Source organism: Loxodonta africana, chromosome 3 (genome assembly GCF_030014295.1).
Source record: "Loxodonta africana isolate mLoxAfr1 chromosome 3, mLoxAfr1.hap2, whole genome shotgun sequence".
Taxonomy (NCBI): domain Eukaryota; kingdom Metazoa; phylum Chordata; class Mammalia; order Proboscidea; family Elephantidae; genus Loxodonta; species Loxodonta africana.
Genome location: NC_087344.1, coordinates 144907387 through 144933524, shown reverse-complemented (window position 1 = coordinate 144933524; position 26138 = coordinate 144907387). Strand labels below are relative to the sequence as shown.

Here is a 26138-nt window from a genome sequence, read left to right as displayed (position 1 = left end):
CCAAATGATGTCCTTTTTAGAAAATGAACAGTTCATTTCCTGAGTAAATGGGGACTCTTTAATACAGTGCATCACACATTATTTCCCCGGAAACTGCACCATTTTCTGATACAAGGAGTGCATCTGAAACAGGTATATCCCCTTAGCAATTACTTCCTTTAGCAAACAGGGAAAAAGCACTCTTTTGGAACGATCACACCAAATTGCAGGTGTCATAATTTATTTAATGAAATCATAGTCCTTTTATGGATATTACTAAAATTTTCTGACCTCAATTTAAAGCTCTGGGAATTGGAGTTCTGGTTTATTTTCCAAGACTCTGTGCTAGGGGATGCCCAAGAACACATCAAAGCCAATCTGCCTACATGAGAATGGAATCCTTGACCTGGTATAAACCAAATGATGCGACGAACCACAAAAACTACAGTAATATTGGGAACAAATCTGTATTCGTGAAACTTAACGAAGAACTGAAACTCTGATGACAAGTCACTCTGGATAATACACATATTATGTTTTTTATTCACCAAAACATTACTTTAGCCTTCTGGATTAAAACCACTCTAAACCTATTATGTAGTTTTTCCCCATTCACAGAGCCTATGGAACATATTTCTTGATTCTCAGCTCTTCATGACAAAGATCAATTATTACACTGCAAATCACATAAGGTCTAAGGTTGGCGGTGGCGTAGTGGTTAAGTGCTACGGCTGCTAACCAAAGGGTCGGCGATTTGAATCCGCCAGGCACTCCTTGGAAACTCTTTGGGGCAGTTCTACGCTGTCCTATAGGGTCGCTATGAGTCGGAATCGACTCGACGGCACGGGGTTTGGTTTTTGGTTAAGGCTGGCGGTTAGAGGCCATCTGCCGCTCCATGGAAGAAAAAGATGTGGCAGTCTGCTTCAGTAAAGATTACAGCCTTGGAAACCCCATGGGGCAGTCGACTCAACGGCACTGGGTGGGTTTGGGTATAGAGTCCCTGTGAGTCCAAATCGACTCAATGGTCATGGGTTTTTATTTCTAAGGTGTACAGAGTTTTTCTGGTGCTACAGTAAATAAAATAAGAACCTATGTTTTCCAGTTTTTATTTTTGGTTTAAAGTTCTCCATTTCTTTTCCTCTGTTGTCAAGACTGAAGCTGTCATTTTTCTGTAACTTTCAATCCTGGTTTTATCTTGGTTCTCTGGTCTTGGCATTTAGTTTTGCCTCCAGGTTCAGTCATCTGCTTTTCTCTCTCTAGCAAAGATTCTTACCCTTTTTGGGTCACAGACTCTTTGGGAATCACAAAGGCCATGGAACTCTCTTCTCCAAAAAATTATACTCACAAAGAAAGTTTTGTATACCCCTGAAGCCATCCATATACTCCAAGTTAAAAACCTCTACTCCTAAAGGTACTCCCTATAATTCCCTAGCTATTTCTCTGATCATCAACTCTATGTAAGAGACCAGACTAGATCTCTAATACCAAGAATTTACCACTCTAAAAAGTTCTAGATTCTGACTGGCTGCTGGTCATTTCCACGTGAATGTTCTGTATGCATATCAAATTTAATTAAAGGTTGATCATCATCTTCCCCAAACCAATTCCCTTCCCTTGATTCTTCTATTTGCCACTGGCCTGAAATTCCTCACTTGCCTCCTCAATGTTGCTGCTTGTCATTGTGCAATAAATTTTTTTCCTGTAAAACCCTTTCCTTGCCATTCTTTCCTTTTCACTTCCCTCCATTACTCTACTAACTGGTCTCCACGCAGCCATTTTGACCGTACATTAATCCACCCTGTAGGCTGGCACTCTGAAATACCACCTTCAATCACGTAAGTCCTTCAATCAAAAACTTCTACTTCAAGGGATAAATTCTAAATTCCATAGCTTATACTTAGTATTTTCACTTTTACACTTCCCATTTCATTCTAGCTTTAGCCCTCATTCCTTGATAAGAGTGCTCTAATCATGAACAATATAAACATCCAATAATAATATAAAAATCCAGTAGAAAGCTCTTTTATTCAGCTCTTGCCTTCACTGGACAGTCTATGGCACATAACACAGCTAACTACTCTTACTTAAACCTATTGTCTACCTTAGATTTTGAGAAATTCTTCCACGGTTCTCCTACCTATATTCTGTGTCTCCTCTAGCAATTCTACTACTTCATATACGTATATGTGTGTACACGTGCGTATGTGTGAATCAGTAGTTCTCACGGTTCCACCACTGTGTGTATAACAACTATTTACATAGCATTTACATTGCATTAGGTATTATAAGTAATCTAGAGATGATTTTTTTTAAAAGCTCATTGTATTGCTGTAACATATACTGTTCTAAGAACGTTATGGTATAATATTAAAATCTAAACATCTATCGGTGTCTCAATATAATGCTCTTATAATAAATTCTTATAAAAATGCACTTCATATTTAAATTAATAACTTGGACAGATAAACAATTCATTCTATCAAATGATAACTGCCACAATTTTATGATGGCTGATGGTCCACAACCCACTATCGAGGCAATTCTACCTCATAGCAACCCTATAGGACAGAGTAGGACTGCCCCATAAGGTTTCTAAGACTGTAAATCTTTACGGAAGCAAACCGCCACATCTTTCTCCTACAAAGCGGCTGGCAGGTTCAAACCGCTGACCTTTCAGTTAGTGTCTTTCTCCTGTACTCTGGCTGGCAGGTTCGAACTACCAACCTTTCAGTTAGCGGCCAAGTGCTTAACCACTGTGCCACCAGGGCTCCTTGATAATCAGCAAGAGGCCATATATTTTAAAAGTCTGTAAATAATGAATTACTTTCCTATGCTTGCATAAAAAATCTCCTTCTGTCAATGAGTCTCTTAATGTTTCTGTGATACCAGCAATCCCATTCCAATGAAAATGGCACAAATAAATTTTTTTTAGTAAGTGGAACCTCTATTTTTCAATCCCATAAGCTTTTCCGGTGCTGCAAAAGTTACAAAGGCAAAGATAAGTTAGCAAGCCTGTAGTAAGCTTTTTGTTTACATCGTCATGAGTACAAAAATGAATTCTAATGTTCAATATTTGATTTGAAAGATATATGAGTAATATAGCAAAATCAAATATTTGTACTTTGGGAGGTTTCTTTATCATTAAATGAAAAAATTCAAGTTGGAATAAAGACAACCTATACAGATGTATCAAATACTAAATTTAATTTTATATTAAGCGCCTAACTAAATACAAGACCTAGCGTTTATATATCCTTTTCAGGAAGCCATACATTTCATGGAACCCTGTACTCCTTTCTTTTGTAGCATTTATCAGAACTCTAAATAATTAACTATGCAATTAACTTTTAAAACGTTTATCGCTATATATACTATGTAAACAAAGCCAGGGAGAGTCTGACTGATTTACCACTGTATTATCAGGACCAAAATGTACTTTTCTAAGTAGGTGAGCAAACAACATTTGCTGAATATTAGGCTAGCTAACTCTTGGTAAAAAAAACAAAATTTCCACTAAACATTGGAAGTAGAAAGGAGCTAAAGCTGTAAAAACTTTATTAATAACCTATAAATCTGACGGTTAAACTATTTTTATTAGATTGTCCACCTAGCAATCTTGAACAAGTCCCTTTAAAAAAAAAAAAATACAATAAACAAAATTTATAAGTGTGGGAAGATGATACATTTGTACCGTCCCATCCAAAAGCATGTGAAAAAGCCACCATTATACAAGAGAAGTGGTTTTAACACAAGACAAAATCATAGCAGACAAAAATAAAATAAAAATGGTTATATCTTGCTTTTCCTCAGCATAAAGCCCCCAAAAGATGTCTTAACCTTGCCTACCACATCCCCTAAAAAACCTTTCAAAAAATTCAAACAATATAAACATGCTATTTAAAGATCTGCTACACTAAATTTATTTGAAAAGTCGGTACGTCACTTTTATGTGATTTCTTTCCAATACCTGAAAAATTATATACAGTCTTTTAAGGGGGGCGTTTATCTCTGGTTGTTCATATGCTCTAATGGCAATAATCTTTTTTTTTAATGCTGAAGAAAATGTTAAGAAAACAATTACTTCCGTTAAAATGATTCCTTGTTTACTAATTAAGCTGAAAGGAAGAAACGGTTACATATGAATGTACAACATTTAGTCTTTAGATCAAGGTCAGAATTGGTTCTGGAAGAAAATCTCTGCTCATATATACTGACATCCTGACCAACAGCTTAATGGTTCACCAATTTAAATGTGTAAAGTTATCACTCTATTTTGGATTTTTAGGAAAACTTAAAATCACCTAACAACAATTACAAATTAAATGGCTTTTTCTTGAAACGTCACTACTTATATAAGAGCTAAAGCTGGAGTATTTCTAATGTAGGAAGAGAGGTTAAATACTAACTTCAATTTTCATAAAGAAAAAAAAAAACTCACTAGATAAATCAGGTGTGGGGCAATTCCTAAACGCTGCTTAGCAGATACATTTTCTAAAATAAACCATCTAAAAATTCTACAACTTTCACTGACAAAATAGTAGTTCTTAGTTTAACATTTATTTGTGTGTTTAACCTAAGCAAGATTGTTTTTTCTTCCTCATTTCAAAAACTTCTTTTTTAAAAGTATATGTAATTCTTTCATATTCTCTTCTAGAATTTTAGGAAAGGGAAGGAAGCTCAGAATTCATCATTTTTCCCCCAAGTCAAGAATGCCCACAATCATTTCCCAGAGTTGGTAGGTCATACAGCCTCCCCTTAAATACTTCCTAATACAAAGGTCACAAGAACTTCAAAAGATAGTCACTTCTACATTCAGCAGCTTTAACTGTTAAAATTCCTCCTTGTTTATGCTAATCAGAGCCAACAAGTAGCTGGACAAAATGGCTTACTCAGAATATCTGATGGCAAGCAATGACATGTAGGGCACAAAGTTTTTTAACAGATCAAGTTAAATTCAAAGACAGTTGGTCTCATCAGGAAAAGTCATCCAACATAAACACATTCATGCCCATGAGCGACAGGGTCAGACTTGCAACAGTGTGAAATGTCATTGGGTCATTTTCACTTCTACAGGCCTATAGGAAAAACTGACATGACAACATGTAAAACAAATACTTACAGAGATAGTTTTATCTTTATGCTTAGCTTAATCTTTATTATTTAATATTTACTTAGTACATTAAATGCTAAATTGACTAATAAATTAACTCAGTCATTCCTATATGGGGTTCAGATTATCAAGGACAAAGAAGAAAAAAGTACAAAGGCATCTGAGATTGATCACACTAGCTTTTAAGATTCTTGCGTTTTAGGCCTACACTCAAAGGTATATACTGGTCCTCATACAAAGTATCACCAGCCATGATAAAGGCCAAATACTACATTTTTATTTTCCTTAAAAAAACAAAAAAAAAATCAACGGCCAGTGCAAAAGGAGACCAGTGACCAGTTAACGATAATCATCTAATAACTGCATACTGCAGAAACACATTTTTAAAGAACTTCAATGCTCAAAATTAGTTGAAAATAAACTTTATCTTATAAAAATTGTTGCTCAAAAGTTTAATAAATTATTTAAAATAGCTATGGTATGTAATTGTACTATAACATTAAAAACTACATGGTACACTGAATAGGTGGTGCCAACATGGCACTACAGACAGAAGCACCACGCTGTCCCTGCACAGCAAAGACCCGAAAAACTAAGGAAAACAGACAGATGTCAATCCTGGAACTCTAATCGCTGAATGAACAGATAAAGAACTCAACCAAGCACCAAATAAAATAAAAAAACTGACAGAGAGCAAGGAGAGATATGGACTGGAGGTCTCCTATCAGCTAACGCGGCACAGATTCACCTTCTTAGATTCCTCAACTGCCGAGATTGGCGGACAGGGAGTAGGGGAAGGCAGCTTCACAGAGCTCCCAGCAGAAGACAGAGCACCTGGTAACCAACGACACATGCTTTCTCACCCCCCATTCTTCTTCTCCCTACTCGGCCTCCATGGCTTCCTGGCAGAACGCAATCACATAGTGGGGGAGATGCTGGCTCCCTGCCACTTGGATTGGCCACAGCCACACTGGCTGGCTCCTTCAGTGCCTTTTTATGGGTGCTTTTTTTGGCTTTTGGTTTCTTCTCATTCTCTCATCTCCTTCCCGTCCTTTCTCTTGAACACCTGGCGCCATGTGCCATCTCCACCCCTTCTTGACAGGCTGTGAAGCACCTGGGGAACCTCCTCCTGGATCCACACTGCCACACTGGTGAGATCCCTGGAGGCATTTTTTTTTTCTTTTCTTTTTTTCCTGTTTGTTTTTCTTCATTTCTCATTTTCTCATCTCTTTCTACTTTCCTTCTTTTCCTGTCTCCTGAACAACTGGTGCTGTGTGCCATCTCTGCCCCTTCTAGACGGGTTGTGCTATGCAGCATGGCTGGGGAACCACTTCCTCAGTCCATGCCACCACATCAGTGGGATCCCGTGGGGATTTTTTTTTTTCTTTCTCCATTTCTTGTCTATTATCCTTCCCTTCTTTTCTGCTGAACACCTGGCATTGTGTGCCATCTCTACTCCTTCTAGAGGAGCTGGGCAGCGCTGTACAGCTGGGGAGCTACTTCCTAAGTCTGTACCACCTCACCAGTGGGCTCCGTCAGGGCACTTTTTTTTCCCTTTCTCTCTTCTTTTCACAGTTTCTTGTCTCCCTCTACCTTCCTTCCTTACCCATCTCCTGAACACCTGACACCATGTGCCATCTCCGCTCCTTATTGACAGGCTGTGCAGAGCCACTTGGCTGGGGACCCGCTTCCGGTGGGCTCCCCGGGGGCATTTTTTCTTTCCCTTAGTTTCTTGTCTTTCTCCACATTCCTTTCTCCCAACCATCCAGACCTGTGTACTTTCCTCTTTCCTTTTTTCATCTAATTTCTTTTCTTTCCCTCCTTCCTCCCCTTTCTCCCACCCACCTAGCTGTCTGTGTCTCATCTGTCCCATCTTGACAGGCTGGACCTCATGAACTGGGTAGAAAGCCACCAGCACAAAGCTTCCTTGGGTCTGCACCACTCCAATGGGAGGATCCCTCAAGCACTTTCTTTTTTGCTCCTGTTTCTCTCTCTTTCTCTTCTTTCCCACACCACTTAGTTCCACACAGCACAACCTCCCCCTACCTCCTACCTATCTGCACTATGCGCTGAACATCGCTCCCCTGAGCAGCACAGGCACGGTCTACCAGAAACTGCCCTGCAATGACCCCTGGCTTCACCCTGTCAGCCCCAGTACAGGCCATAAATGACCCATCCTAACCTCTCCCCTTCCACTAGACCTTCCCTGATGCAATATAGCTGAGAGATTGGCCCTGCCCATTGGATAATATGGTCAGAAGTATCAGGCCCACAGATGAGCAAACAACAAAGGACATCTAGCCTGCCTGCTCAGACATAACTAAATAAAATAAAAAAGCAGGACGAAGTAAACAAATCTACAATCAATAAACAAAGACAGAAACTACTGAATGTCCCAAAGACAGTAGATAATATCAAAACATATAAATAGGACAGGATGATTCCAGGACTTATCCAAAATAAAACACCACGTGACCTTCCAGTAGAAGAAAAGGCACTGAAACTACCTGATCCAGACCCAGAAACAACCCAGTGCCGTCGAGTCGATTCCGACTCATAACTACCTGATAGGGAATTCAAATCTCTAATATTCAGAGCTATCCAAGAGTTGAAGGAAAAAGCAGACAAAAATGAGGAAAAAATAGACAAAATCATGGAAAAGACAGACAAAACAATGGAAAAATTCAGGAAAATAATACAGGAACAAAATGTCAAAATAAATTCACAACTAGAAATCATACAAAAACAACAATTAGAAATCCAAAAGATAAACGAGATTTCAGAAATTGACACTGTCATTAGAAGGTGTGAGGAGCAAGTGCGAAACAATAGAAGACAGGGGGAGAAAACTGAAAACACAGAGAGGATCATTGAAGAATTGCTGAAAGAAAACTTCCCTAATATAATGAAAGTTGAAAAGCTGACCATCCAAGAAGCTCAGTGAACCCCACACAGGACACGCCCCAAAAGAAAATCACCATGGCATGTCATAATCACACTTGCTGGAACCAAAGACAGAAAGAATCCTGAGCGCAGCTCGAGAAAAACAAAAAGTCACACACAGAGGGGAAACAATAAGACTAAACTCTTTCTGGCTTTCTACCCAGAAACCATGCAGGCAAGAAGACAATGGGATGACATATATAAAACCTTGAAAGAAAAAAATTGCCAACCAAGAATAATATATTCTGCAAAACTCTCACTCAAATATAATGGTGAAATTAGGACATTTCCAAATAAACTGAAATTAAGGGAATATGTAACAACCAAGCCAAAATTACAAGAATTATTAAAGAAAGTCCTTCAGTTAGAGAATAAACAACAATACACAACATGCCCGAGTCTAGGACACAAGACCTTACCAGCCAGATAGCAACCCAGGTAATGAACTCTCAAGGATTAATCAAGATTAAAAGAATCACAACAGGGAACCAGAGAGGTTAATCTGTAAATGACAACAATGTCCGAACGATACATGACGGACTAAATGGGGTAGGTATAGAACTTTCTAGTGGAGAGGAGGTTAAGGCAATATCAAGTAAAAAAAGACTGGTTCAATCTCAGGAAGATAATGGTAAATTTCAAAGTAACCACAAAAAATGTTGACAAACCTACTCAACAAAATAAAGAAGAAAAACATGAAGTCTCAGTAAACACAAAATCTACAAAAACAAAAGAAATCAGAAAAAAAATCCACAAACAAAAGGAATTCAGCACAGCAGGGTAAAAGGAAGAAAGAAAACATCAGCACTACAAAAAAAGCAATACCAAATGACAGCAATAAACTCACACCTACCAATAATTACACTGAATGTAAATGGCCTAAATGTACCCATAAAGAGAGTGACAAAATGGATTAAAAAAACCAGGATCTATCAATATCCTGGCTACAAGAGACACACCTTAGAAACAAAGACGCAAATTTATTAAAACTCAAAGGATGCAAAAAAATATATCAAGCAAATAGCTACCAAAAAAGAGCAGGAGTGGCAATACTAATCTCAGATAAAATAGGCTTTAAAACAAAATCCACCATAAAAGACAAAGAAGGGCACTATATAATGATTAAAGGGACAATTCGTGATGAAGACATAACCATAACAAATATCTATGAACCCAATGACAGGGCTCCAAAATATGTAAAACAAACTCTAACAGAACTGAAAAGAGAAACTGACAGTTCCACAATACCAGTAGGAGACTTCAACACACCACTCTTGGTAAAGGACAGAACATCTAGAAAGAAACCACACAAAGATACAGAAGATCTAAAGGACATGATTAGCCAACTTGAACTCACAGACATATACAGAACACTCCACCCAATAGCTGCAAAGTACACACTCTTTTCCAATGCACGTGGAACATTCTCCAGAACAGGCCACATCTTAGGTCACAAAGCAACCCTCAACAAAATCCAAAACACTGAGATAATACAAGTATTTTCTCTGATCACAACACCATCAAAGTAGAAGTTAACAAACAGGAAGAGCAATGAAAAATAATCAAATACATGGAAACTGAATAACACCCTGCTTAAAACCACTGGGCAATAGAAGAAATGAAAGGTGGAATAAAAAAATTCCTAGAATCAAAAGAGAATGAAAACACATCATATGAAAACCTTTGGGACACAGCAGAGGCAGGGCTCAGAGGTCAATTAATTTCAATAAAAGGACTCATCGAAAAAGAAAAAAGGGACAAAATCAAAACATTAGCTACATAACTCAAACAAACAGAGAGAGAACAGCAAAAGATGCCCACAGCCACCAGAAGAAAGGAAATAATGAAGATCAGAGCAGAAATAAATGAAATAGAGAACAGATAAACACAGGAAAGAATCAACAAAACCAAAAGGTGATTTTTTTGAAAGGCTCAACAAAATCGACAAACCACTGGCCAAAATGACAAAAGAAAAACAGGACAGGACGCAAATTACCCAAATAAGAAATGAAACGGGGGACATTACGACAGATCCAATTGAAATAAAAAGGATCATAACAGAGTACTATGAAAAACTATACTCCAACAAATTTAAAAACGTAGAAGAAATGGGCAAACTTCTAGAAGCACACTACCTACCCAAACTAACACAAACTGATGGTGAAAACCTAACAGACATATAACAAGAGAAGAGATTGAAAAGGTAATTAAAAAAACCCCCAACAACAACAAAAAAAAGCCTTGGCCCAGATGGCTTCACTGGAGAATTCTACCAAACATTCAGAGAAAAGCGTACATCAGTACTACTCAAACTATTTCCAAACACAGAAAAGGAATGGATTCTTCTGAATTTTATGAAGCCACCATAACTCTGATATGAAAACCAGGCAAAGAGACCACACAAAAAAAACTCAAAATTACAGACCAGTATCTCTCATGAATATAGATGCAAAAATTCTCAACAGAATTTTAGCCAATAGAATTCAGCATCATATCAAAAAAATAATATACCACGACCAAGTGAGATTCATACCAGGTATGCAAGGATGGCTCAACATTAGAAAATCAATCAACGTAATCCACCACATAAATAGGAGAATCACATGATCATCTCAATTGATGCAGAAAAGGCATTCAACAAAGTCCAACACCTACTCATGATAAAAACTCTCAATAAAATAGGTATAGAAGAGAAATTCTTCAACATAATAAATGTCATCTATACAAAACCAACAGCTAACATCATTCTTAATGGAGAGGGGCTAAAACATTCCCCTTGAAAACAGGAAGAAGACAAGGACACCCTTTATCACCTATTTAACATTGTACTGGAAGACCTACCTAGAAAAAGAAACAAAGGGCATCCAAATTGATAACGAAGTAAAACTGTCCCTATTTGCAACTGTATGATACTACACATAAAAAAATCCAAAGACTTTATAAGAAAACTTCTGGAACTAAACGATTCAGCAGAGTAGCAGGATACAACATAAACATATAAAAATCAGTTGGATTCCTACACATCAATAAAGAGAACAATGAAAAAGAAATCAGGAAACAGTACCATTTATAAATAGCCCCTAAAAATATAAAATACTTAGGAACAAATCTAACCAGGGATGTAAAACGCCTATGCAAAGAAAATTACAAAACACTACAGCAAGAAACCAAAACAGATCTACATAAATGGAAAAATATACCATGCTCATGGACAGGAAGACTCAACACTGTAAAAATGTCAATTCTACCCAAAGCAATCTACTAATGCAATGCAATCCCGATCCAAACACCAACAGCATTCTTTTAAGAGATGGAAACACTAATCATTAACTTTATATGGAAAGGGAAGAGGCCCCAGATAAGTAAAGCAATATTGAAGAAGAAGAATGAAGTAGGAGGACTTGCACTACCTGACCTCGGAGCCTACTATACAGCTATGGTAGTCAAAACAGTCTGGTACTGGTACAACGGATACATTGACGGATGGAACAGAATTGAGAACCCAGATGTAAATCCATCCACCTATGGTCACCTGATCTTCGACAAGGGCCCAAAGTCCATCAAAAGGGGAAAAGACGTCTTTAACAAATGGTGCTGGCAAAACTGCATGTTCATCTGCAAAAAAATGAAACAGGACCCACACGTCACATCATACACAAAAACTAATTCGAAATGGATCAAAGACCTAAATATAAAATCAAAAACTATAAAGATTATAGAAGAAAAAGTAGGATCAATGCCAGAGACCCTAATACACAGCATTAACAGTATAGAAACCATAACTAACAACACACAAACTCCAGAAGATAAGCTAGATAACTGGGATCTTCTAAAAATTAAACACTTATATTCATCAAAAGACTTCATGAAAAGAGTAAAAAGAGAAACTACAGACTGGGAAAAAAATCTTGGATATGACAAATTTGACAAAGTCTAATCTCTACAGGAAAATCCAACACCTCTACAACAAAAAATACAAATAATCCAATTAAAAAATGGGCAAAGGAAATGAACAAGACACTTCAGGAAAGAAGACACTGGAAAGGCTAACAGACACAAGAGGAAATGCTCGTGATCACTAGCCGTTAGAGAAATGCAAATCAAAACCACAATAAGTTACCATCTCACTCCAGCATTACTGGCACAAATCAAAAAAACAGAAAATAACAAATGTTGGAGAGACTGAGGGGAGATTGGAACTCTTATGCACTGTTGGAGGGAATGCAAAATGATACAACCATTTTGGAAAATGATACGGCACTTCCATAGAAAGCTAGAAATACCAATCCCACTCCTAGGAATATATCCTAGAGAAATAAGAGCAGTCACAAGACATATGCACACCCATGTTCATTGCAACATTGTTCACAATAGCTAAAAGATGGAAAAGAACCTTGATGCCCACCAACAGATGAATGGATAAACACACTATGGTACATACACACAATGGAGTACTACACAACAATAAAGAACAACGATGATTCTGCGAAGCATCTCACAACATGGATGAATCTGGAAGGCATTATGCTGAGTGAAATAAGTCAATCACAAAAGAGACAAATATTGTATGAGACCACTACTATAAAAAACTCATGACAAGGTTTACACACAAAAAGAAACAATCTCTGATGGTTACGAGGGTGAGGAGAGGTGGGGATGGAAAAAGACCAAATAGACAATAGTTAAGTGGTAACTCTGGTGAAGGGTAAGACAGTACACGATGCTGAGGAAGCCAGCACAACTTGTCCAAGGCAAGGTCATGGAAGCTCCACAGACACATCCAGACTCTCTAAGGGATGGAATTACAGGGCTGAGGGCTGTGAGGACCATGGTCTTGGGGAACATCTAGCTCAAGTGGCATAACATAGTTTATAAAGAAAATGTTCTACATTCTACTTTGATGAGTAGCATCTGGGGTCTTAAAAGCTTGTGAGCGGCCATCTAAGATATTCCACTGGTCTTATCCCAGCTGGAGCAAGGGAGAATGAAGAAAGCCACACAAGGGAAAGATTAGTCCAAAGGACTAAAGGACCACAACTATCACTGCCTCTACCAGACTGAGTCCAGCACAACTAAATGGTACCCAGCTATCACCACTGACTGCTCTGACAGGGATCACAATAGAGGGTCCCAGACAAATCTGGAGAAAAATGTAGAACAAAATTCTAACTCACACAAAAAGATCAGTTTTATTGGTCTGATAGAGACTGGAGAAACTCCAAGAGTATTGGCCCCTGACACCCTTTTAGCTCAGTAATGAAGTCACTCCTAAGGTTCACCCTTCAGCCAAAGATTAGGCCCATAAAATAAAATGAGACTAAAGGGGCACACCAGCCCAGGGGCAAGGACTAGAAGGCAGGAGGAGACAGAAAAGCTGGTAATAGGGAACCCAAGGTCGAGAAGGGAGAGTGTTGCCGTGTCGCAGGGTTGGTAACCAATGTCACAAAACAATATGTGTAGTAAGTGTTTAATGAGAAGCTAGTTTGTTCTGTAAACCTTTATCTAAAATACAACTAAAAAAATTACATGGTACACTGAATAAATAAAAGTCTGTGAGTCTGAAGTGATATAACAACAGAGTCCACAGTGAGTGAATGAGAGAAAGACAGAGAGGGATCTTTACAGAAGGTAGAAGAAACGAAAGAATATCACCATTTTGGAAAACCAATGTAACAGCTGATTCAGTAAGGATCATCAGTGAATGCTAAAGCCATCTGGTAAAAGTGGATGAAGAACAAGGTACTCATTTGATGCAAATGTATTTCCCACCAGACCACCTAATAGTTATAAAGATGAAAACATACCTTTACAATTGAGTTTTTGGTGACCAAACTTAGGATGGTAATCAATCTTAGCATCACTAATAACAGAAACAACTTACATTGTGTGCTTCCTGATTTAAAATAAAGTAAAGTTCACAACATCCATCTATAAAGTATTCTTTCTAAAAAGGTTTAACTCAACCATAAATTACCTGATGCCATCGAGTCAATTCCGACCCATAGTGACCTTACAGGACAGGGCAGAACTGCCCCATAGGGTTTACCAAGGTGGATTCAAACTGCCAATATTTTGATTAGCAGCTAAGCTCTTAACTACTAAATCACCAGGGCTCCTAACTGAATCTACTGGACAGAAAATTCGACTACACCATGAGGAAGCACTTAGAAAAATCCAGAATATGAGACAAGATAACAGGTTAAGTTGGTAAAAAGTTAATGTCATTCACGACATTGGTTGTTTCTTTGAAATTATTGTAGTCTTTTTTTATCTTTGTTTTGTTTCCAATTTCACTAACTTCTACTCTTTTTATTATTTGTTTCTTCTGCTTGTCTTTGGTTCTATTTGCTTATATGTTTAGTGTTTTAAGGTGGAAGCACAGATCATTGGTTTGAGACTTACTTTCTTTCCTAAAATAATGCTGTAAATTTTTTTTTTTTTAATTTAGATGAAGGTTTACAGAACAAATTAGTTTCTCATCAAACAGTACAAATGTTGCTGAATGACACTGGTTAACAATCCCATGACATGTCAACACCCCCCTTCTCAACCCTGGGTTCCCTATTAACCAGCTGTCCTGTTCCCTCCTACCTTCCAGTCCCTGCCCGAGGGCTGGTGAGCCCCTTTAGTCTTGTTTTGTTCCATGGGACTGTTCAATCTTTGGCTAAAGGGTGAACCTCAGGCGTGGCCTCATTACTGAGCTGAAAGAGTGCCCGGGGGCCATACCCTCAGAGTTTCTCCAGTCTCCGTCAGGCCAGCAAGTCTGCTCTTTCTTTTTGAGCTAGAATTTTAGGCTACATTTTTCTCCAACTCCATCTGGGACCCTCTATTGTGATCCTTGTCAGAGCAGTCAGTGGTGGTAGTTGGGCACCATCTAGTTGTACCGGACTCAGTCTGATGGAGGCCGTGGTAGATGTGGTCCATTATAATGCTATAAAATTTCCACTAAGCACTGCTTTAGTTGGGTCCCACACGTTCTGATTTGTGTCTTCATTATTTAATTCAAAATACTTCCTAATTTCCTTTGAAACTTCTCTTTGACCCATGGGTAAAATGTTGTTTAATTTCCAATATTATTGGAATTTATCCAAATATTTGGCGATTTTTTTAGGTTATCTTTTTATTACTAATTTTTAACAATGTCATTAAAGTCAAAGAAGATACTTTATGACTTCAATTTTTTTTAATTTATTGAAGTTTGTTTTATGGCCCAGAATATGTTCTATCTTTGTAAATGCTCTATGTGTACTTGAAAAGAATATGTATTCTGCTGTTATAAGGAGAAAAAAAAAAGTGTTTCATAAATGCCAATCAGGCCAAGTTGGTTGATAGTGTTGTTCAGGTCTTCCACATCCATACTGATTCTCCACATACTTACAGCAGCAATTATGGAGACACGGTGTTGAAGACTGCAACTATAATTGCGGATTTGTCCTCTTTACCTTTTAGTTTGATCAGTTCTGCTTCATGCTCCTCTGTTGTTAGAAGCATACAGATGTTAGGAGTCATACGTTCCTAAATACAATAATCCTAAGTAGGATTGTTATGTCTTCTTGATGATTTCACCCCATTATGTAATGTCCCTCTTTATCCCTGGTAGAATTCCTTGTTCTAAAGTCTACTTTGTCTGATACTAATTCAGACACTTCAGCTTTATTTGCTTAGTGTTTGCATGGTGTACTTTTTCCATGCTTTTCCTCCCTCCCCCAATTGTAATTCGTATATTGTGTCCAACAGTTATAGGCAGACTATTTTGGTCTCCCACTCCTGGAAGTAGAGGAGAGTCATTCTCACCAGCTATCATGCTGTATACTTTTATTAACACCCAATGTAACAACCCACTTGACCTCTGTTACTCCTAACCTTTATAACTGAGACCACCTCACCCCCACTTACAGGCTCAGGTTCACTGAGATTCTGGAACCAACCCTACTCCTAGGTCCAGGAACATATAAAATCCTATGTGTGCTCTACCCAGGAACATTAAATGGAGTTGACAGACCCAAACATCACAACGCAAAAGAAACATGTAAAATTTTAGCAGTGGTTAATAGCTACCATATCCAGCACTTACCCATGCTGCTCTCAAGTTAGCCCATTAAACCCCGGTTTTACAAATTCTTGTCCCCTTTATGTCTTAATCCCCTTGCCTTTGGGCTAAAATTCCTATAGATCATTGGTCTGACAACCTGTATCAAGTCACTTCCTTAGCTGCCACCCTTGACCTGCCCTGCTTCACTTCACACTGAATTCATCCTTTAGCCTCAGTGTAACCACAACTCTGATTAAAATATGCCCAAACCCAGTCCTGAGGGACCTCCTAACCCTCCCAGGCTCCTTCTACATGCAGATAAACCCATACATTTGTTTAACAGCAAGTCAGTTCCCTTGCTTCCTAACATGATCTTAACCAATGGGTTCCAGCACTAGGATTTTATTCTCCCTTATTCATACCTTCTACTCTAAACCCTGAAACTAAATATGTCATGTTTCGTTAGGCTTTACAAATTCATATCTTTAGTGTTCTTTCTTTTTTTTTTTAATAATTTGTTGAGGTGAAATTCACATTAATATAAAATTAACCATTTTAAAGTTAATGAACATTAGTGGCACTACATTCACAATGTTGAAGACTCACGACCTGGTTTTTTTCATCTAGTTTCAAAACATTTCCATTACTCCCAAGTAAAACCTTTTACCCATTAAGCAGTTTCTTCCTAGTCCTCCCTTCTCTCAGGCCCTGGCAACCACCAATAACATTCTGCCTCTATGGATTTATCTATTCTGGATATTTCATATAAATAAAATCATATAATATGTGACCTTTTGTGTCTGGCTTCTTTTACTCAGCAGGATGTGTTGGAGGTTTATCCACCTTGTAGCATGCATCAGTGTTTCACTCGTTTTTATGGCTGAATAGTGTTTCATGGTATGCATGTACCATAACTGGTTTATCCATTCATCTTTTAATGGACAATTGGGTCGTCTCTACCCTTTTGGCTATGAACATTAGTGTACTTGTTTGAGTACTTGTTTTCAATTCTTTTGATATATACCTAGGAGTGGAACTGGAGGGTTATATGGCATTCTATGTTTAACTTTTTGAGGAACCACCAAATCTTTGTTCACGGTGGCCGCACCACTTTACATGCTTATCAGCAATGTACAAGGGTTCCAATTTCTCCACATCCTTGCCAACACTTATTATGGATTTTGTTGTTGCTGTTTGTGGGTTTTTTCTTTAGTTACAGCCATCCTAATGGGTGTGAAGGAGTACCTCCTTATGGTTTTCATCTGCATTTACCTCATGACTAATGATACTGAGCATCTCTACATATGCTTGTGGGTCATTTGTGTGCCTTCTTTGGAGAAATGTCTATTCAAGTCCTTTGCTCATTTTTTAATTGGGTTATTTCTTTTTATCACTGAGTTGTAACAGTTCTTCATATATTCTAGATACTAGCCTGTTACCAAATATATGATTTGCAAATATTTTCTCCCATTCTGTGTGTTCTTTTCATTTTCTTGACAATTCTGCCCTCTTACACACACAAGTTTTTAATTTTGATGAAGTCTAATTTACCTGTTATTTCTTTTGTTGATTATGCTTTTGGAGTCAAATCTAAGAATTCATTACCAAATCCAAGGTCATGATGATTTATTTTTATATTTTCTTTTAAGAGTTTTATAGTTTTAGCTTGTATTTAGACTGCCAACCCATTTTTTAAGATAACTTTTATAAACTGTGTGCAGTAGGTGTCCAATTTCACTCTTTTGCATATGGATATGCAGTTGTCCCAGCACCATTTTGTTAAAAAGACTGTTCTTTCCCCATTAAATGATCTTGGCATCCTTGCTCAAAATCAATTGGACACAGATGTATGGGTTTACTTCTAGACTCTCAATTCTATTCCATTGATCTATATATCTTATCCTTATGCCAGTGCCATACTGATTTTTGTGGCTTTGTAGCAAGTTTTGAAATCAGGAAGTGTGAGTTCTCCACTTTGTTCTTCTTCAAGATGTTTCTGGCTACTTGGGCCCCCTTGTAATTCCATATGAATTTGGAAATCAGCTTTTCCCTTTCTGCAAAAAAGGCTATTGGAATTTTGATAGGGATAGTATTAAATCTGTAGGATCACTTTGAGTAGTACAGACATTTTAATAATATTAAATCTTCCCATCCACAAAAATAGGATGCCTTTCCATTTATTTAGGTCTGCTTTAGTTTCTCTGAGCCATGTTTTGTAGGTTTCAGCGTACAAGTTTTTCATCTTCTTGGTTAAATTTGTTCCTAGGCATTTTATTGTTCTGAATGTTACTGTAAATGAAATTGTTTCCTTAATACCTTTTTCACATTGTTTATTACTGGTACATCCTTTTTTAAAAAAAAAAAAAAACCTTTTCACCTACAAAAGTCTTTGCATGTAAAGCAAGTTTCTTGTAGACAAGTCTTGCCTTTTTATCCAATCTTTTAACTGGTGTGTTTAGATTACTTAAATTTAATGTAAATACTGATATTGTTGGATTAAAATCTACAATCTTGCCAGCTGCTTTCTGTTTAGTCCATTTATTCGTTGTTCCCTTTTTCTTTTTCTGCCTGATTAAATGATTATTTTTAATAACTCCATCTTATCTCTACTAACCTAAAACCCAGTGCCGTTGAGTCAATTCCGACTCATAGCGACCCTATAGACAGAGTAGAACTGCTCTATAGAGTTTCCAAGGAACGCCTGGCGGATTCGAACTGCCAGCCCTTTGGTTAGCAGCCGGAGCACTTAACCACTATGCCACCAGGGTTTTCTTATCTCTATTACTCGCTACTTATTTACTTATCTTTTCTTTAAGAAAAAAGTTTTAGTGGTTCCCCTAGGGCTTACAAATATACATCTTGCTGTTTCTTCAATATTCTAAACTCACTCCTTGCTCAAGATCTTTACACTAGTCGTATATTTTGTTTGGAATGCTTCTCCCTCAATCTTCAAATAGTTTCCTTCTTCACATCATCCAGTCAAATATTACTTTCTCAGGGAATCTCTCCAAAACCACCTTATCTGAAATAGCACTTGTACCCACCACCTCACACCGGCTTTATTTTTTTTTTCAGAGCCCTATTACCACCTGAAGTTATGCTGACTTGTTTAATTTGTCTTCTCAACTAGAACATTCATGTATTAGCAAACTTTACTGTTCTTGTTCACTACTGTATACCCAATACTTATGACAGTACTTTATAGGCACTATATAGGCACTCAAGTATTTGTTGAATGAATGAATGAATGGCTCTACTCATTATAAGATTTTCAAACCACATTCATATAGGACTGAGCAGTATACGAAGTGTTTACTGTGTCTGAACTGAACCTGATACCCTGACAGTGAGTTACAGGATGAAGCAGTCTGATTAGGTGTTTTCTCATGGCTGTCTAATTTGGAGGAAAGGGGAAAGAGAAGAGCCATACAAAAAAATTTGTGTCAAAAAAACTCCTCTTAAAATGTACATTTGATATGGTCTTTGGCTTAAAGAAAAAGACTTGAGATGATCTTGGCCCTACTTAATCATTTTACGGAAAAAAGAAACTGAGTTCTTAAATACCCAAGGTCACACAGCTAGCAAAAAAGAACCAGAACTCAATCCCATATGTAATCTAAAGCTTTTTTTATCATACAAAAGCCACAATTGGCAGTGGGGAGGAAGGTGATCGATTCTATGGTAATTTATGTATTACCTGCAGGAATACAGATTTGAAACTCTTATTCTAAGAGTTCTCAAGAACTCATGAATTTACACTGGAAAGCTGTAATGAAAACAGTTAGCAACACATGGTCAATACTTTCTAGTAGTGGTATGCCCACTACTTTGCAAAGCAACTACTTCATTTGCCAAAATTCCAATGAATAGGATTTTGTATCCCTGGAACTTAAACACATTCTGCCTTCTGAAGCTATATAAAAAAAGGCTAGTCACTTTTTGTACATGATAACCGAAAAACCAAACCCATTGCCATTGAGTCAATTCTGACTCAGAAACTCTATAGAATAGAGGAGAACTGCCCATAGGGTTTCCAAGGAGTGCCTGGAGGATTCAAACTGCTGACCTTTTGGTTAGCAGCTGTGGCTCTTAACCACTAAGCTACCAGGGTTTCCATCCACATGGTAGCCTCTCGAATACTTGAAAATGACAAGAGCTATGGTATTCTAAACTCTTCTTTACCACAGCCTAAAAAAAACTCCTATTTTTTTTTTTTAAACTCCCATGTGGAAACCCTGGTGGCGTAGTGGTTAAATGCTACAGCTGCTAACCAAAGGGTCTGCACTTCAAATCCACCAGGTGCTCCTTGGAAACTCTATGAGGCAGTTCTACTCTGTCCTATAGGGTCGCTATGAGTCGGAGTTGACTCGATGGCACTGGGTTTGGTTTTTTTGGTTATGCTGACCATACAAAAACCAAAAAACCAAACCCAGTGCCGTCGAGTCAATTCCAACTCGTAGCAACCCTATAGGACAGAATAGAACTGTCCCACAGGGTTTCCAAGGAGCAGTTGCCGAAGTCAAACTGCCAACCTTTTGGTTAGTAGCCAGATGCTTAACCACTGAGCCACCAGGGCTCCAGAGAGCTAACCTTTATTTACTGCTTAATGTAAGAAATACATTTGTATATCTTTATATGTTTTATTTTCTAGAACCTCTTAAAGGTAGTAATATTTCTATGATCTTTCTGCAAATTATTTTAATATCTAGGGATATGATTTTTACTTTGCAACAGAAAAATTAGACCAACACTCACTATCTCTCATTTATTTTGTGCACCACTGCTCTCTATGTCTGTTTTACAGTTCTTTCCAGTTCAGGAGATCATTCCCTAAGTGAGGAAAAAAAAAAAGGGAAGCAAAATTGAAGTGGAGGTCTGCTTTCTCTTTGCTGTATCTTACTCTCGCAATATGGATCTATCTTGTCCTTGAAAAAGAGCACAAAGATTCTCTTTGTTACACTTAGCAGTTTTCAAAAGCCTCAGTTCATTCTGTCCTCGTTTGTTTTCCCAGTTAACTTCTTAATCACAAACCAATCTTCTGTCCTGTGGGTACTCATTGACCTATAGGTCTCGATATTTCAAAACAAGGCAAAAAAAATTCATGATCCAAATGTATTATGACTGTAGCTTATGCAAAAAGCAAATATAATACTTTGGTTCTAAAAGAATTATATGGCACTGATACTTCATTTCAACTTAATACCAAAGCATGACCCCTAGTTTGGCTTTTTCTATTTATATACTTTGATATTATTGACATTTCATACAGAAGTAGAACAAAATTACTGAAGGCCCAATCATTTTAGTATTCTTTTATCACTCTCCTATTCATTTTTCTTAGGCATCTTCAATAACATAGTAGGAAAAAATTGATGTTTATGGTTCTTTCAATCGCCAAGTTTTTCTTCTTGCTTTTAGTTTCCTGATTTTTGTACCTAGATGTTGATGATGTTTCTTCATTCTACCGAATAGAAGTAACGTCCAACTTTGTACACATCCTATTTGTCTTCTAGACCTATGTAGGGTTCTATATTTAACTCAAGTTTTTGTCTACTCTTGTTACACTCCAACTTCTACTTGAGAACAGAAGACAGAAATAAAAAATAATATCTCTTCAAAGATAAACTGGTGGCTTTACTTTTTTTATAATAATGTTTTATTGTTTTCGGTGAACGTGCAGTTTAGGTTCCCATTCAACAACTTCTACATGAGCTGTTCAGTAACATTGGTTATTAGTTTTTTTTTTAATCTTCATATTCCTAATTAAGATCATGCTATCTATAGGGTCGTTATGAGTCAGAATCGACTCAACTGCAATGGGTTTGGTTTTTGTTTTTTGGTATCTGAATTTGTCAATGGGAAAATGCTGTCTAAGTTTCAAAACATACCTGAAGCTAGCTGTACAATCAACAGCTGTTTGGCACCCTAGGTTATTTAGCATAATTTTTAAATCATTAATTTTTTTTATCTTGACAACTTCTCTTAAAAAATGTAGGTATATGCCTTAACCCATAACTCAACGTCTTGATGTATTAAGTCTAGGCTTTCTTATTTCTTAAAATATAAATCGGTGCATTATAAAAGCTTTAAATTCTGCATGTTGGGTAATATTTCATCTGCACAATGAACAAAAAGTAGCTAACGTAAGGACTTAAAAATTACCCTTGGCAAAATGATACCTATTATGAAATAGATTTATAAAACTTAAAAAGCTGATCTGAATAGATTGCATATTATCTGTGATTTGTAACTTAATGTAAAGAAAGAAAATATTGCCTATTTCTAACAAAACTGTGTAGACAGAAAAAAAAATGTTAGAACAAGGAGTCTTTAGGCCACAATAATACCCCTAAGTATTACAGAACATAAAATTGAATAATTTAAGAATTCAACTAAAGTAGGGAACAAAATTATTTAAAACAGGAGCACAGAAGTTGTGCTAAAAAATTGTTTTAAAGGGAGGGAGGACAAGAAAGGTTATGAAAAAACACTACCAGACTCCTTACCCATTGTTGTTGGTGCTGGAGCTTCCTGATGGTACTTTCAGCTTGCTCCAGCTTAGCACTGGCCTCATCACTCTGCTGTTTGATGGTGGCCAACTCCCGTTTTATGAGGTAGTTTTCCTCAGCCTCCTGGGCTCTTGTCACTTGTCCCTTAGGACATAATTTTTGTGTGCGAAAGCAATTTATGATAGATTCAAAAAAGACTGCCTTTGTGAGGTTTAGTTATTTACTTTGACATGTTAAAAAAAAATCACGTCTGAGAAAACAATAGCCTTGGCAATTATTAGCTAGCAGCTCGTTATTGCTGTGCAAATTTGGGGAAACTAAATGAAAAACTCATCTGACAATCTTATGAACAATTCTTTCAGCCAATAAAAATTCAATTCATGCAATATTACTGAGTTGTACATGCAGGACTAAAATTTTCAATGAAAGTAGTTAATTTCACAGAAACCACTGATTACCATTTGAAATAAATACTTTAAAATAAGGTTAGCTATAAAACGTGCAAAAGGTGGTTATTTTAATAAACCAAGATAACATACTGCTATCAAGAATTAAGTATACCCACATACACTACCCAAAAAAATTATTTCTAGAAAAATGCATGTAAATTTGCATGCATTAAAATATGAATTTCTAGGTTTAGGACTTTCCTTAAAAGTTAGAGGAAATGCTAAAAAATAAAACTATACCTGTATCAATCTATCTGCCAAGGAAGCACTTTCCTACAAAAGGAAAAATTCAGATAGAAATATAAGAGAAAGAAATAAAACAGATAAAATTAGGAATAAAGAAGAAGCAAAGCACACCCAAATTCCACCTACTTTTCATTGCTGGTTAAAATGGGCATCTAAATGTCAAATCTATTTTTACTGAATAGGTTTTCATTCTTTAAGAAAAATATATCAAAACAAGTATATAGACTGCAAAAAATCCTGCGTTTATAAAAGAAATCAAACACAAATTCCACGTGGCTTTTCATTTACTTGGGGCAAGCAAATACCTTCTTTTTAAAGTATACCCTGAAGTATTTTTAGAGTCAACCATATTGTCAAGTCGCTTGATATGAAATGGAAGGAAATGAAAGGGAGAAGGAATTTGAGCAAGCATTTCTGCTTATGAAGCGTGAGAGCAATTTGTGTAACAGCAACTTCCAAAGAAGCGAAGCAAGGAAAATACGACAAATGAAATGTACCACACAAAAGTTTATGAGCTCCACTTAATAAATTCTACCAATAATTGAATAAGTTAAACTTTTTGGTTATAGAATTGAATTGATACCTAAGTATTTATAGAATTCTGTGTGCTAAAGGACATGCCTAGGCCACATAAGCCAGTAAAAAAGTAGAATAAAAATCCAAACTAAACACTTTTGTACAGCACCGTTATCATTCTGAAGGTTCAGTAAGATGAAAATACTTTGTCTGAAAATGTCTCATTCACAAAAGACCACCTAAGAAGATGTGTATTTTACTTTTAAGTGGATATCTAATTTAAAAAAAAAAACCTGTATTAATTAAAACTACTTAAAAACAATTAAGCTCGACCTTTGTGGAGTCACTAAAAAAAGCAGAATTATTCTCAAAGAAACTCTAATAAGGAAAGAGAAATATCATGAAAACTCTTTTAGGCTTAATATAATGTACAGGTAAACTATCATATAACAAAGATAGGCACATAATAAACATCCTGTCCTCGTTCGGTTCTGTTTAATGTGAAATCATCAATGCATTTCAAACAAAAGGCAAGTACTACAAACTCCATTCATTAAAATAAATTTTCCTTTATTTATTTCTTCAAAATTGATCTATAGATTCTCATAGGGGATTTTAAGATACTGGGCAATATCATGGGGGGTACTTTTAAATCTAGTCACTCTCACCTTTGGTAAAAACACTAAAAGAGTTTATGAGTTTAGATGTTTTTCTTTTAATAATGCGAAACTCTTAAACTACACTTTTATTACTCAATAATTCTTACGGCATCAGAAACATGACTAAAAGACATTACATCAAAAGTACAATATGAAAAATAATGCAAAATTTCCACTTTTGCCCAGTTATTCTATATGAAACAGAGAGGGAGAGATAACAATACCAAAATAATTTTAAGAACCAAAAGTTGAAGCACAATTCCCCTTTGTTGAAAAGTAACAGGATACTGAATTTTTACATAAGCCATCAGTCAGTTTGACTTAACTGAAACCAATCCTAGGTCTTAGAAGAATCATTGCCTCGTTTAACATGTGGCTACAAAGTCAGGGTAACATCTGGAACTCATCTTTAAAATGTGGTATCACAAAAGATTCCCAACTAAATTAATTCTACAGAACATACATATTAGAGATTATATGTAAAGAAATAAGTGACATCAATACTCTATTCTGTTAACTCAGTTAAAACTTAAGCCTGAAAATTCAAGACTAGTACTAATCACTTTTTATTAAGGATGAGTTACTTAGTTAAGCAGTAAGCAGGCAAGCTAAGCAGTCAATACCATACCTTAAGAGGCATATGTGCTATATTTTTTGAGGCTTTATTTAAAACATACAGGAAAAAAAGTGTATGCAATCAACAGAAGCTTGAATAAGTAGTCATTTACTTACTTTTTCTAATGTTTCAATACGCTGTTTCAAAAGTCTATTTTCTGTACGTAACCTCTGGCAAAAAAAAAAAAGTTTTGTTTGCAAGTATTCCTGAGAGGGGGGAAAAAACTCTGAGTCATAGTCCTTACAACGTACCACCTTTTATAAATAAGAGTATAAGGAATGTGACATACTTTATCACCAAATTCTTAAAGTCTCAAAGGAAGAAATATACGGCAAAACAAATCATCACATTTATTCCAACTCTGAATTTTAATTATAAGCTAAAGTGTATGTCATTAGGTACTAACCATAATGACTTATAATCACTATTATGGCAACTTCCCCATTAGACAGAAGTGATTCTATCTCGAACACAGCCTATCTATCTACATAGTTTATATATATACATTTTTTTTCTTTTGAAAGATATTTGTTGCTGTTGTTGTATGCCGCTGAGTCAATTCCGACTCTTAAGTGACCCTGCAGGACAGAGAAGAACTGCCCTGTAGCATTTCCTAGGTCGTAATCTTTATAGGAGCAGATCACCAGGTCTTTTCTTCCATGAAGCCAACCTTTCAGTCAGCAGCCGAGCACTTAGCCATTCTACATAGTTAATATTAAAATGTCTGCTGAATACGAGATAATTGGTCAATGTCTGACTCTCAAACACCTGTCAAATTACTGTTACCAAAAAAACCAAACCCGTTGCCATGGTGTCGATTTTGACTCACAGTAACCCTATAGGACAGAGTAGAACTGCCCCATACAGTTTCCAAGGAGCACCTGGTGGATCTGAACTGCCAACTTTTTGGCTAGCAGCCGTAGCACTTAAACCGCTATACCACCAAGGTTTCCAGTTACTGTTATCAAGTATTAATTCCAAATCACTCTACATAAAAAAAATTTCCTTTTTATATATTTTACCAATATCATTTCTTATTAGCCCTCTATTACCCCTTTCAAAACGGAAAACTTAGTTTT

General features: G+C 36.7%; 1 protein-coding gene across 11 annotated transcripts in view; it reads right to left on the bottom strand.

The window, feature by feature from the left end:
- The window catches only part of EVI5 (ecotropic viral integration site 5), a 267245-nt gene that overhangs the window by 105933 nt on the left and 135174 nt on the right, over window positions 1-26138 (bottom strand). For 5 of the 11 annotated variants that reach the window (XM_023558405.2, XM_010598105.3, XM_064282266.1 and 2 more), the window contains 3 exons: window positions 25176-25229; window positions 23263-23295; window positions 22571-22717 (listed from right to left, as the gene is read on the bottom strand). The exons of 1 other annotated variant lie outside the window; for it this stretch is intronic. In XM_023558405.2, coding sequence (XP_023414173.1) covers window positions 22571-22717; window positions 23263-23295; window positions 25176-25229 — 234 coding nt within the window. The remainder of the gene's footprint in view (window positions 1-22570; window positions 22718-23262; window positions 23296-25175; window positions 25230-26138) is intronic. 5 more of the 11 variants (XM_023558409.2, XM_064282267.1, XM_023558410.2 and 2 more) reach the window with 3 other exon arrangements.